The 11,855-nt window shown below is 48.5% G+C and overlaps 2 protein-coding genes across 3 annotated transcripts; one reads left to right on the top strand and one right to left on the bottom strand.

The window, feature by feature from the left end:
- Window positions 1-127: 127 nt before the first annotated feature.
- LOC108035606 (G patch domain-containing protein 1 homolog) lies at window positions 128-3,286 on the bottom strand. Its single transcript, XM_017111286.3, has 3 exons — window positions 3,145-3,286; window positions 1,687-3,084; window positions 128-1,626 (listed from the first exon to the last, which is right to left on the bottom strand). The coding sequence occupies exons 1-3, from the start codon at window positions 3,200-3,202 to the stop codon at window positions 218-220; spliced, it is 2,865 nt and encodes a 954-aa protein (XP_016966775.1). The 5' UTR covers window positions 3,203-3,286; the 3' UTR covers window positions 128-217.
- A 261-nt stretch (window positions 3,287-3,547) lies between these two features.
- Window positions 3,548-8,847, top strand: LOC108035279 (dynactin subunit 1). Of its 2 annotated transcripts, none has more exons than XM_017110842.3 (4): window positions 3,548-3,713; window positions 3,822-3,886; window positions 3,952-5,364; window positions 5,926-8,847. In XM_017110842.3, exons 3-4 carry the CDS (start codon window positions 4,018-4,020, stop codon window positions 8,371-8,373), a joined length of 3,795 nt encoding a protein of 1,264 aa, XP_016966331.1. In that variant the 5' UTR covers window positions 3,548-3,713; window positions 3,822-3,886; window positions 3,952-4,017; the 3' UTR covers window positions 8,374-8,847. The 2 variants fall into 2 exon arrangements, with proteins under 2 accessions (XP_016966331.1, XP_050742591.1); XM_050886634.1 differs by having other exon boundaries at window positions 3,580-3,659.
- The last annotated feature ends 3,008 nt before the right edge of the window (window positions 8,848-11,855 follow it).

Below are 11,855 nucleotides of genomic sequence, written 5' to 3'. Positions count from 1 at the left end.
CGATTTCTCTAACATTCTGCATTAAGTTTACATCTACAGGGCGGTCAAATCTGAGCCCATTTTCATGTGCCCATCTCTGGGTGGAATTAGTTAAAGACTCGGAAAGAAAGAAGAAAAACAATAGCAATAAAACTTGCCCGAGCCCAATGTTTAATTAACCATTAAAAGATTGACTTAAGAAAAGAGAAATCGGTAACTATTTATTAAGTGTTTAAAATCAGTGTTTGCTCTTCTTCTTCTTGGTCTTGTGCTTGGATTTTTCGCTCTTTTTGGACTTTTTCTTGGATTTCATTTTTGATTTCTTGGACTTTTTGGAGCTGGAGCTCTTGTGAGACTTCTTGGCTTTGCTCAGTTTGTATTTCTTTGCCTTGCCGTCAGAAGAATCGGAAGATGAAGAATCATCGCTGGAACTATCATCACTGTCTTCGCTGCCGGAGATGATCTTCTTTTCTACCCACTTTTCAGCTTTTCGCTTTTTAGGAGCGTGCTGCTGCCAAAGCTGTTGTAGCTTAGCATCAATGTTGGCTTCTGCCAGTTTCTCTGGTTCTGCGGGTTTTCGAGGAACTGCACCCGGCAACTTGGGGCCGTAAATATCCTCGGGTGGGACCTCAGCCATTGCCAACTCTTTATCGTTTCTCAGTCGCTCCTCTCTGGATTTGTAAGAGATTTTCAACTTATTGCCCTCGATGGGAACGAACTTTGGTGGAGCTGGCTCTTCTTGGCCCGGAACTTCCTTGGGTTGAAACAGAGCTGCAAATATTCCCCTGGGCGGCGAGGTATTCCTCAGGACATTGTGTGCGGCAGCTGAAGTTGTTGACATCGAGGGTAAGCCAAGAGCTTCCTGCAGAGCAGCCAATTTGTCCAGAGCTGGATTCTCCGGCTGTTCAGCAACTGTGTCCTCCTCGTCGCTGTCATTAAAGATGCTTTTGAACAGGTCTGCTTTCTCTGAAATGGGTTTATTGCGCGATTCATCCACCGCCTGCTCTAAGGGAGTTTTGGGCACGAAAGTGAACTTGGATGGCTCTTCTTTTGAATGGGGTTTATCCTGTTCCTCCACTGCCGGAGGAGGAGCTGCAGATGGAGTTGGTGGCGGCATTTCCTTTGGCTTTGGCTTTTCTATGTGCTTGGGAATAATGGAAGGGGTCTGAAAGTTTGCTTTCGTGTTAACCGACGTTTCCAGGTAATCAAATACCGAGATCTTCGGCTTGGTTTTGAGTTCCTTTTCTGGTTCCAGCATGGCTCCTTCAAAAGGCTCAGCAATATTGTACCGCTTGCAGAGCAGCGAGGTGGGTTTCCACATGGTCTTTGTTCTTTCCATGACTATCTTCCGCTCTTCCGGAGGCTTTTGTAGCTCCTTGTCCTTCTCTGCCTGCACATTGGCTTCCGAGACGAATCTGTCGTTCATGAGGCCATCTAATGGACGATAGATCTTTGCCGCCTGGATGAACTCCTTCTTTTCCATCTCCCTGTCCCACAGGGAAAGCGTAACAGGTTGCATGCTGGCCAGAAGCTCTGTTATTTCAGTGTCATTTGTCAGCTTTGATGCTACGAATTTTTCATATCGGAGCTGCTTAGCTTCATCAGCCATAAAGGGTTTAAAAGCCCCTGAAGATGATGTTGCGGGAGCTTAAAAAAAATAAAGAGAACTTAGTTTTATCACCCTGGGATGAGTATGTCATTGCTTACCAAAATCCTTGGTCTTGAGAGCAGCTTTCTCCAGTATGGCAGCATTTGATTCCTTTACTTCTTTTACCACTTCGGTTGGTTTCTCCTCGCCACTTTCGGTGATCACTCCTCCCGTGGTAAAACCCGCAGTCCTTGCATTGATACGATCTAGCAGCGATTGTCCTCGATCCTTGAAGGGGTTTCGTTTCGGCTGTTCTTCCTCCATTTTCTCCTCTTTTTTCTGCTCTCCCAGAAGCTCCGCTCGCTGATCAGGGTTGAGATCATGCCGTCCCAGACCCGAGCGTTTGTACTCCGTTGCTGCCTCCAGTTTTTTCGCTCGTTCCTTGTCCATGGGAGCGAAGCGACTCCTTCGCTGTAGCCAATTCCGGGGCCGGAAATCTCTTGGTAAATCAATGGCATAGGGCTTCTGCAGAGCTGCTCCCGATTTGTCCTCACTGAAGCCATCGATGACGTGACGCTGCTGGACGTGTTGCTGCTTCTTTTGCTTGGGCTTCTTGTCCGCCAGCGAGAAATCGTAGCGGGTCATATCATCGCGGGCATAGATATCATCGTCCTCTTCTTCAAAGGCTCCCACACCAAAGGCTTGGCCCCGTATGGAGAGCTGCTTCTTGTTGGCCTGCTCCTCTAACTGGCCAAAGAGATTGATGTGCTGCATGGGCTTGGCAGTGCTTGTGGACGACTTGGAAAGGATGGGATCCCGGCTAAGACCGGAGTAGCTCATGCCAAAGCGGTTCTCCTTGGGCGTAAAGAAGATGGGTTCGTAGTCATCGGGCGCAAAGGTAATATCCTCGTCGTCGTCTTCATCCTCGGCATTGCTATCTTCTTCATTGGCCTCTGATTGGGAAGGTAGTCCCTCCGCTCCGTAGTGTTCGAGGAGATACTGCTCCCTAGTGTTCCTGGCGGTGGCCTGACGCTTCTCCTTCCGAGTTTGCCGCGGTCCCACTCCTTGGCCGGGTTTCCAGCCCATGCTCTTAAGTATGCGAACGGCCACCTTGTCCCGCACTGGACGAAGTAGTTGCTCCAGCACCGGAACTCCTGGTATGGGTCCTGCTCCTAATTCCGGCTGCATCAGCTTGCGACGCCGTTGACCAGAGCGCTGCTCCTGCTCGTCCTCCTTGGCGAACTCATCACGGGTGCGAATACCTTGCGGTGCGATGCCAAACTCACCCAGATCCTCCTTGTCCATGAAGTCCTCCGGCTTCAGCTGAGCCCTTGGCGTGGCCTTCTCCGCCCGCGAGCTCTTGAAGGTCTGCGGCGTCCAGCCCTCCAGGGAGCCCACGGTGTTCCAGAATCCAGCACTGAAGCCGCCGGTGAAGGCGCCATGGAAACGCCGCTTGCCATTTTCATCCTTTACAATTTGATCCTCGATGGCCACTGGCTTCTTGGCGGGCACCACGTCTGTATAAAGAGGTTACGATGGTGATTTCAAGGAACCAAATGAATTTTGGCTGTACTTACCCTTCTCTAGAGCTGGGAGTGGAGTGCCAAACCTGTGCAGGTGCTCTTCCTCGTCCATTTTAAGGTAAAAATATAGAAATCATATATTGGCGAAATAATTTGTTTGGACCGGGTGCCAGTGTGTGCACACCACAAATAAGTTACAAAAAACAGCTGTTGGGGCTGTCCACCTGCCGGCTCAAAAGTCACAAAATGACTTGACTTAAAAGGGGAAGTATAAAATGTTTCTATAATATATAGTATTGTCTAATGTTGATCGTATAATTTTTTATTAATTTTGATTGCTTAATAGGTGTTAAAAATTATTATTATTTCCCTAAACGTAAAATATATTAAAATAGCCAATAGCAGTCACGGCTTTGAGTCACGATATTTTTTCAATCACCACAAGTGGATGCCGCCACCTCCAGTTCTAACACACGGTCACACTGCAGACATTGCAAATATTTTAGGAAAACTATTTCGTTGCAATTTTCATTTGCCTCCACGGGGAATAAGGGAATTCAGTGCAAATGGTAAGCGTGGCGGCGGAGACACAGAAAGGAACACCTGTCCGATTGGAAAAGCAGGTAATTGCAACGAAACCAGCCCAGTTGGAGGACAGGCGGACTGGAGCTACCTGTGCTGTCTGTATGGGTGACTAATGATGTCAACATTTTCTGTTTTCTCCCCGCAAGCCGACGGCCATTTTTTGCTAGCTAAGACGTGACTGTTGGCCCGAAAGCCGAGCCAGTGCAGCGCAGTAAGTGGGCTCAGAATTCCAGTGGCCAGGAACCCGCTAACCACAACTCCATTCCCATCGTACAGCATTCACACACCACCCATCAGTCAAACCCACATCCTGGTCATATACACGCATACACCGAGAGCGAGATGTCCGAGAAGAACCTGAAGGTGGGCGCCCGCGTCGAGCTGACCGGCAAGGATCTGCTCGGCACGGTGGCCTACGTGGGCATGACCAGCTTCGCCGTCGGCAAGTGGGTGGGCGTCGTGCTGGACGAGCCCAAGGGCAAGAACAGTGGCTCCATCAAGGGCCAGCAGTACTTCCAGTGCGATGAGAACTGCGGCATGTTCGTGCGTCCCACGCAGCTGCGCCTGCTGGAGCCGGCTCCTGGCAGCAGGCGCAGCATCGAAGATGTCAGCGGTGCCACGCCCACGGCTGCCCAACCCACAAAGGCGCGGCTGAGCAGTTCGCGCACCTCGCTCTCCTCCAGCCGCCAATCGCTGCTGGGCTCTCGCACCCAGTTGACCAACTCTCTGAGTGAACGCACTGCCTCCAGCAGCAGCATTGGCCCCAGGAAATCTCTGGCCCCGCAAAGCAGCAAGGATAAGGAGTCCTCCAGCACTTCGTTGGCAGAGGGAGCACCAGCTGCCGGTGGCAACGGAGCCGGTTCGCATGCCTCCTCCAAGCGGGCTTCCTTCGTGGAGACTGGTTTCCTGGAGATACTGAAGCCTCAATTCACGCCCTCGCAGCCTCTGCGCTCGCCCTCTTTCACTATGCCCTCCAACTCCAGTGCCGAAGACAAGACCGCCCTGTTGGAGGCGCAAAAAACAAGCGCCGAACTGCAGGCCCAACTGGCTGATCTCACCGAGAAGCTAGAGACTCTCAAGCAGCGCCGTAACGAGGATAAGGAAAGGCTGCGGGAGTTCGACAAGATGAAGATTCAATTTGAGCAGCTGCAAGAGTTTCGCACAAAGATCATGGCCGCCCAGGCTTCGCTGCAAAAGGAGCTGCAACGCGCGAAGCAAGAGGCCAAGGATGCAATAGAAGCCAAGGAGCAGCATGCTCAGGAAATGGCAGACCTCTCGGACAACGTGGAGATGATCACTCTGGACAAGGAGATGGCCGAGGAGAAGGCCGACACGCTTCAGCTGGAGCTGGAGTCCTCTAAGGAGCGTATTGAAGAGCTGCAGGTGGATCTAGAGCTTCTGCGCTCCGAGATGCAGAACAAGGCGGAGTCCGCCATCGGTGGCATCTCCGGCGACGGCGATTCCCCCGCCCTCTCCACCTATGAATTCAAACAGCTGGAGCAGCAGAACATTCGCCTGAAGGAAACGCTGGTGCGCCTGAGGGATCTCTCAGCCCACGACAAGCACGACATCCAGAAGCTGAGCAAGGAGCTGGACATGAAGAGATCCGAGGTCGCCGAACTGGAGCGCACCAAGGAGAAGCTTAGTGCCAAGATCGATGAACTGGAGGCCACAGTGGCCGACTTGCAGGTGAGCTTGGTAGCCCTAACATTCGACTTAAGCCCTTCTCACTGCCCGCCACCAATTGGTTTTCCCACTCTCCACACTGCAATGAAAATTCACAGCTTTTCCGCTCCTTTCGCTTTTTGCTTTCCTTGCTCCGCTAGTTTACGCCAGTTTTCGCTGCTTCAAAAAAAGGAACATATCGGTTAAATGTTTTTTAAATTGTATAACAAAATCTGCAAAATGATTTAAAGGAAGATAATTGACTTTCCACTCATTGTTTGCCATGTTATTTAGAACAAGTAAATAGATTGCTTTTATAGGCTGATATTCTGAACACCTTTTGACCGGTATCTTCCGTTGACATGTGTAATATATTTTGCTCAAGGTCGATCTAAACATATACTTTTCCATTGCATTTCTTTTTGCCGGCCTGCCTTAAAAACTAATAATAATCGGGGTCCAAGGAGGTAAATTGTGTATATTTTAAACATTTCCCGAAGCAAAATTTTGTACATTATCCTAAACCATAACGTCTTTCAATACACTTAGCAAGTGAGCAAAATAAATTAACTTCCTTTGTCCCAGGAACAAGTCGATGCTGCACTTGGAGCCGAGGAAATGGTGGAGCAGCTGGCCGAGAAGAAAATGGAGCTGGAGGATAAGGTAAAGCTGCTCGAGGAGGAAATCGCTCAGTTGGAGGCTCTGGAGGAGGTACACGAGCAGCTGGTCGAGAGCAACCATGAACTGGAGCTGGATCTGCGCGAGGAACTGGACTTGGCCAATGCGGCCAAGAAGGAGGTGCTGCGCGAACGAGATGCAGCCATCGAGACCATCTATGATCGCGACCAGACCATCACAAAGTTCAGGGAACTGGTGCAGAAGCTGAACGACCAACTAACTGATTTGAGGGATCGCACTTCCAGCAACGAAAAGGAGTCACTGCAGGATCCCAGCTTGAAGCTGGCCACGGAAACCATCGACTACAAGCAGATGTTTGCCGAATCGAAGGCCTACACGCGAGCCATCGACGTTCAGTTGCGCCAGATTGAGCTCAGTCAGGCCAACGAGCATGTCCAGATGTTGACCGCCTTCATGCCTGAATCATTCATGAGCCGCGGCGGCGACCACGACTCCATCTTGGTGGTCCTGCTCATCTCACGCATTGTCTTCAAGTGCGGCATTGTCGTTTCGCAAACGAGGGAGCGTTTCCCAGCCGTGGAGGCGATCACCAGGGAGGCGGTGACCCAGGGCCATGCTGTCCAGCAGTATGCTTTCAAGTGCCGTCTGCTGCACTACGTCCACAGCCTGCAGTGTGCCCTGCATCAGATTCTGTACGGACTCAATAGCTGCCAACCGGACACCCTCCTGAGAGCCGGAAGCTCCTTGCCCGAAATGGTGGCCCAAGAAAAGATAGTGGACGGCATCATTGAACTGCTGAAATCCAACCAGCTGGACGAGAACAGTACCACGGATAACATTGAGAAATGTGTGGCCTTCTTCAACGCCATGAACTCCGTGTTGCTGGCTGGAGAACAGCTCCTCAACGAGATCCAGATGATTCGCGACTGTGTGGCTTCCCTGGGAGCAGCTTGTGAGAGCATTCTCAGCGATACGGCCATCGCCAAGGTGATTATCCAGGAGGCGGGAGCCACCAGCGACTCGGTGCTGCTGATACAATTCCTCAACGAGAACATGGAAAGCGTGCGGCAGCAGGTTAAGTTGATCAAACGCCGCCTGCCGAACGACCAACATGTGATCAAGAGCGGTCTGTCGCAGCACAAAGTGGAGGCGATGCGTGGACTGGCCCAGAACATCAGCCGCATTATGTCGGCCATGCACCAGGCCACCAAGCAATCCCTGGCCACCATTGTCACCACCATCGAAAGCGACAATGCAGCGGAGCATACGCTGCCCCAGGAAAAGTACTGGGCCCTGCTGTCCGCCGCGTGCGAACGCATATACGAGCAGGATGACCGTGGACCAACGCACAACTTTAAGACCTTGCTGGCCCAAGCTAACTCCGATCTGCAGCACATTGCCCAACACCTGCTGGACAAGGAGTACGAGATCATCTCGGCAGCCAACAATGCCGGTGCTCAACAGAAATCGGGTGCCCACAGCACACCCATCACTCAGCGGGCACAGCTGATCAAGAAACAATTGGAGCAAAAGAACGTGCTAGCCGCCACGCTGGAAAATCGCGAGGCGGACGTGAAACAACTGAAGATGGCCGCCAAGATGAAGCAGAACGAGTTGAGCGAAATGCAGATCCGCAAGGATCTCGCCGAGAAGAAGCTCAGCGTGCTGCAGAACGAGTACGAGCACGCGGTGGACAAGTGGAAACAGCAGTACGAAGAGACGCGCCAGCAGCTGCTGCTGAAGGAGAAGGAGTTCGAGGAGACGATGGACCACCTGCAAAGCGATATCGACGCCCTGGAGAGCGAGAAGAGCGATCTGCGCGACAAGCTGAAGTTGAATTCGAGCACAGGCAAGGTTCAGTCGGGTTCGGACTCGCACTCCCCGCACAATATATCGGTCACTGGCTCTACGTCCAGTGCTCCGGGCATAGCCAATGTCTCCTACACTGCTCCTGCGGGCACCGCTCCAGTTGTGGCGGAGGAGGTGCAGCTGCTGAAGAACGCCTTCAACCAGGAGCGCAACGAGCGACTGCGACTGCAGGCTCAAGATATGCGGGCCAAGCTGTCTCAGTTTGAGCCCCTATATGTGCCGCAGCCCCAAGATCAGCGCATCACCGCCCTGGAGTCGGAGCTGACCAGGATGAAGCACGCCTGGGTGCTGTCCCTGTTGCAGGTGCGCTCTCAGGATTCCGTGAACGCCGGAACACGCATCGACACGGTGGCCCTGCAAAGGCGCAACCAGCCAGTGCCCCTCAAGGGGGAGATCAGCTCGAAAGCCTCGCAGCTGGCCTCCGACATCCTGGCAGAGTATCTGCAACGGAAGCCACATCGCGCCGCCCACGGACAGTTCGCCTCCTTTCCCACCGTCGATGTGAAGCGCGTGCTGCAGATTTAAATGGGATTTTTATCATGGCAAAGGGCTCGCGGCCAGGGGCAATCTGAATAGATCATAATGTTATTTGTACTGCTAGCACAATTTCGGATCGGGGGCAATCCTCCCTTGCACAAGCAGCTTCCCCAAAAACCCAGAGCACACAACTCCTCAAGACTCCCTGCTCCTGTGATGAGACCTAAACGCGATAGCTAAACAAAGAGCAACTGAGAAATTATAACACTACACTTAATTTATGTTTTTGTATAAAGATTATATTCCTATTGTAATAATAACTTTGTGTTTAACTCCAACAAAAGCCTGTTTCGAAACTAAACTCAAGCGAACTAATACCGGTATTATCTATGAAGTCTATGGCAGGGGAGAAATATGCGAAAGACACAACTAAACCAGAGAAACAAATCTAATTTGCATACATGAGAATAATAAATATACTATATATAAAGTAAATATATTTTGCTGATGTTGTATAACTTAAAAAACGCATTTCATTTGGGCTGTGGGTAATATAATTTATCTTTATTATGAAAAAATGTTAGTAGCCTAGAAAAAAACTGTTTTGTGTTATTGATGTATAAGTATTACTAGTAAAAGATTTTAAAAACAAAATAGACCACAGAAAAGTATCTAAGCAGCTTTAATGTGGTTGTAATTACCCAGCTACTTTCCAGCACTTAAATGTATTTATGATTCCTTCCCTAAACAAAAAGATGTTCTGGTTTCCCATCACTCAAGTTAATATAACTAATTAAATTTAATCACAAGCCAAGCTCAGTTAGATTTTTTGGAGCCAGCTAAAAGGCGTTTAAGCCAAGCACAGAACCATAAACAAAGATACGATCCACATGCGGTCCACTTGGCTTCCACACGCGCTAAGAGAGTTGAGTTCTCTTAGATGCAGCTCTCTTACAGCCCATTTCCGTCCTCTTGCCCAACAACAACTGCAAAGACAATATGCTTCAATGCCGCTCGGTTGCAGCAACAACAATTGCTGCCAGCAATGACAACAACAGCTGCAATAGCAAGAAACTATTACATTAGACCAGGCCATAAACCATGATGGCCAAAATAGCCGCCCCTCCACCTCCCCCTTCCCTTCTGCCACAACCGGCCACTCAGCAACCCCTTCTGCTTGAAATGTAAATTGAAAATAATTTTCATTTTCTGGGCTTTTCCCTGGCATCGCCACTGCCCTTTTGGCCAGAAATTGGTGCTTCTTTTGACCCCATTCTGCGGCTTGACCTCTCGAGCTCAGCTCTTCCCCCGCAGGCAAGTACAAATGAAGACGGAAACATTTGCAATTATGAAGAAAATGATTCTCTATTTGAATAAGTGAATGAATGAATGTAATCTTTTATATAAACATTTAACCAACTAGACTTTGAGTTCTCAAATTAAACAAAAAGTGGGTTTGAAGGGGAGCGCTAAAATAGGTGGTTCTCATATGAAATGTAATCTTAAATATGACGATATTATCAATAATTTAATATCGAATTCTCTAAATAAACAAAAAGTGGACTTTAAATGGAACGCTACAATGGATGATTTAAATAAGAAATTGTATCTTAAATTTAAGTTTTGACTAAGTTAATCTTCACTTCTCAAAACATACAAAGGTTGTAAAGCTAAGATAGGTAATTCTGCTGAAAAAATTAATTTTTCCTATCAAAATGTTGGGAACTTTACCTCTAGTTCGCAAAATAAACATGGATTTTTTACTTTTTCACTAGGATAGGTAATTCCCTTATTAGATTGATGGTGTTGCCCACAATATTATAACACTGAAAGATAATATTATGATGATATTATAATATTATATTAATTTCATATATATTTACTTATTTCATAATCAAAGCTCTAGACTTGTTTATTATTCCTAGTAAATAAAGGGTACAAATTTATGTTCGTTAAAACAGTTTCTTATTAAAGCGTGGAAAAATCGTCGAACAATTAGAACTAGCTGCCAAGCGCCCCGCTTGCTGTACATTTATGGAGCGACTTGCGATGTGTGTCGCCTTGGTTCCGGACCCCAGCGGCCCATAAAGCCATTCTCACGCCCGGCTCTCGGCCAGGGGCTGACCTTTTTGCGGTAGTTTGGCCGCCTGCCTTTTCGTTTATGGCCTGCCACTGGGTTTGGTAATACGCTCGCTGTTTACCTTTTGGGCCTTAGTATTTTTGGAGGGGCCTGGGCGCAACAGGCGGCATGCCAGCCGGACTTCGCGCTCCGCTTGCAGCGACCGCCAATGTGACAGATCCTTCACCAAGTCACCAGTTTGCCACTGTCACTGACACACATATCCGGTAACGTAACTACTCCTCTTCAGCTTCAGCTCCAGTTCCACTTCCAGTTCTTTTGTGGCCGCAGAAACCAAAACTTTTGACCAGAAAACGCCCGGCAGTGCCCCAACTTGTTGCTGTTGACTCATGCCGGGCACTAAAAGCAACATAATTATTGTACATATTAAAAACCTGATGTGTGTGTGCAGCAAATTGTAGTTAAAACGAAATGTGACATACCCTGAAATCTATGGAATATATGGTTATTTAAGAATTAAGTTTTTGGAAAAAGCGCCTTTTTAGAGGGATTTTTTTGGAGATTTCAAAATTTGTATTTTGTTTTCATATTACTTAATGTAATACCATGATGAATCTAGCTTTTAGTTATTAATGTAATGCTACTGCGGAGGTTTTAATTATAATAGCTCCTTAGTAAAAGCAATTAATAATTTAATCATTTTTTCGACCAAATTTTAGCCTTTAAATTTTAATTAAATTTGTATATATACGATAACTTTGTTGCAACTCCTTCAAGTGTAACAAACTCCATGGTCGTCTGGAATTTCTCTGTTCTTTCCGATTAACTTGAAAAAAAAGTGACACCAACATGCCAGAAAAGCTAATCAACCTGCCATAAGAGCAAAGCAAAAAACAACAGAACTAATTAAAGAAAAAACTGCGATACAATGCAGAGCAAGAGCAGCGCCGAAACCAGTTTAGGTGGCCTACGCTATGGTACGGATCGGCATGGCACCCGTACCCCTAGATGGATGAATGGATGGTCGGCGGAGTCCGGACCCCAACAAGAGCGAGAGTGTAAGACAATAGGGCAGCTCAAGAACACTCGATTGCAGGTGAACACTGGAGCGCTGCAGAATGGAAACCGGAGATGAAGAGGGCCAAGAAGAATTCCACACAGATGCCCCACAAATGTGCAAGGAAGACTCCACCAGCCCTTCCTCATTGGGCACGCGGGCAAAAACTGCAGATCGCGCTGCGGCGGAAGCACGGAAGTTTCACTTGTGATTAGGAAAAGCAGGTAAAACACAAAAAGTTAGTTACGCCTGGTTAGGCCACCATCCGAGAGCTCAATTTGGGAAATGGCCAAACAGTGGCCCATGCAGTGGCCAACATAAACAGGCGGCCACGCAACATCAGCATTATGGATAAATCAGAAGGCGGAGCTGGAAGTGGCGATGGTGATGGCC

The sequence above is a fragment of the Drosophila biarmipes genome, chromosome 3L (genome assembly GCF_025231255.1).
Source record: "Drosophila biarmipes strain raj3 chromosome 3L, RU_DBia_V1.1, whole genome shotgun sequence".
Classification (NCBI taxonomy): domain Eukaryota; kingdom Metazoa; phylum Arthropoda; class Insecta; order Diptera; family Drosophilidae; genus Drosophila; species Drosophila biarmipes.
Note: the sequence above shows the minus strand (reverse complement) of the source record. Positions and strands in the feature narration are given on the sequence as shown.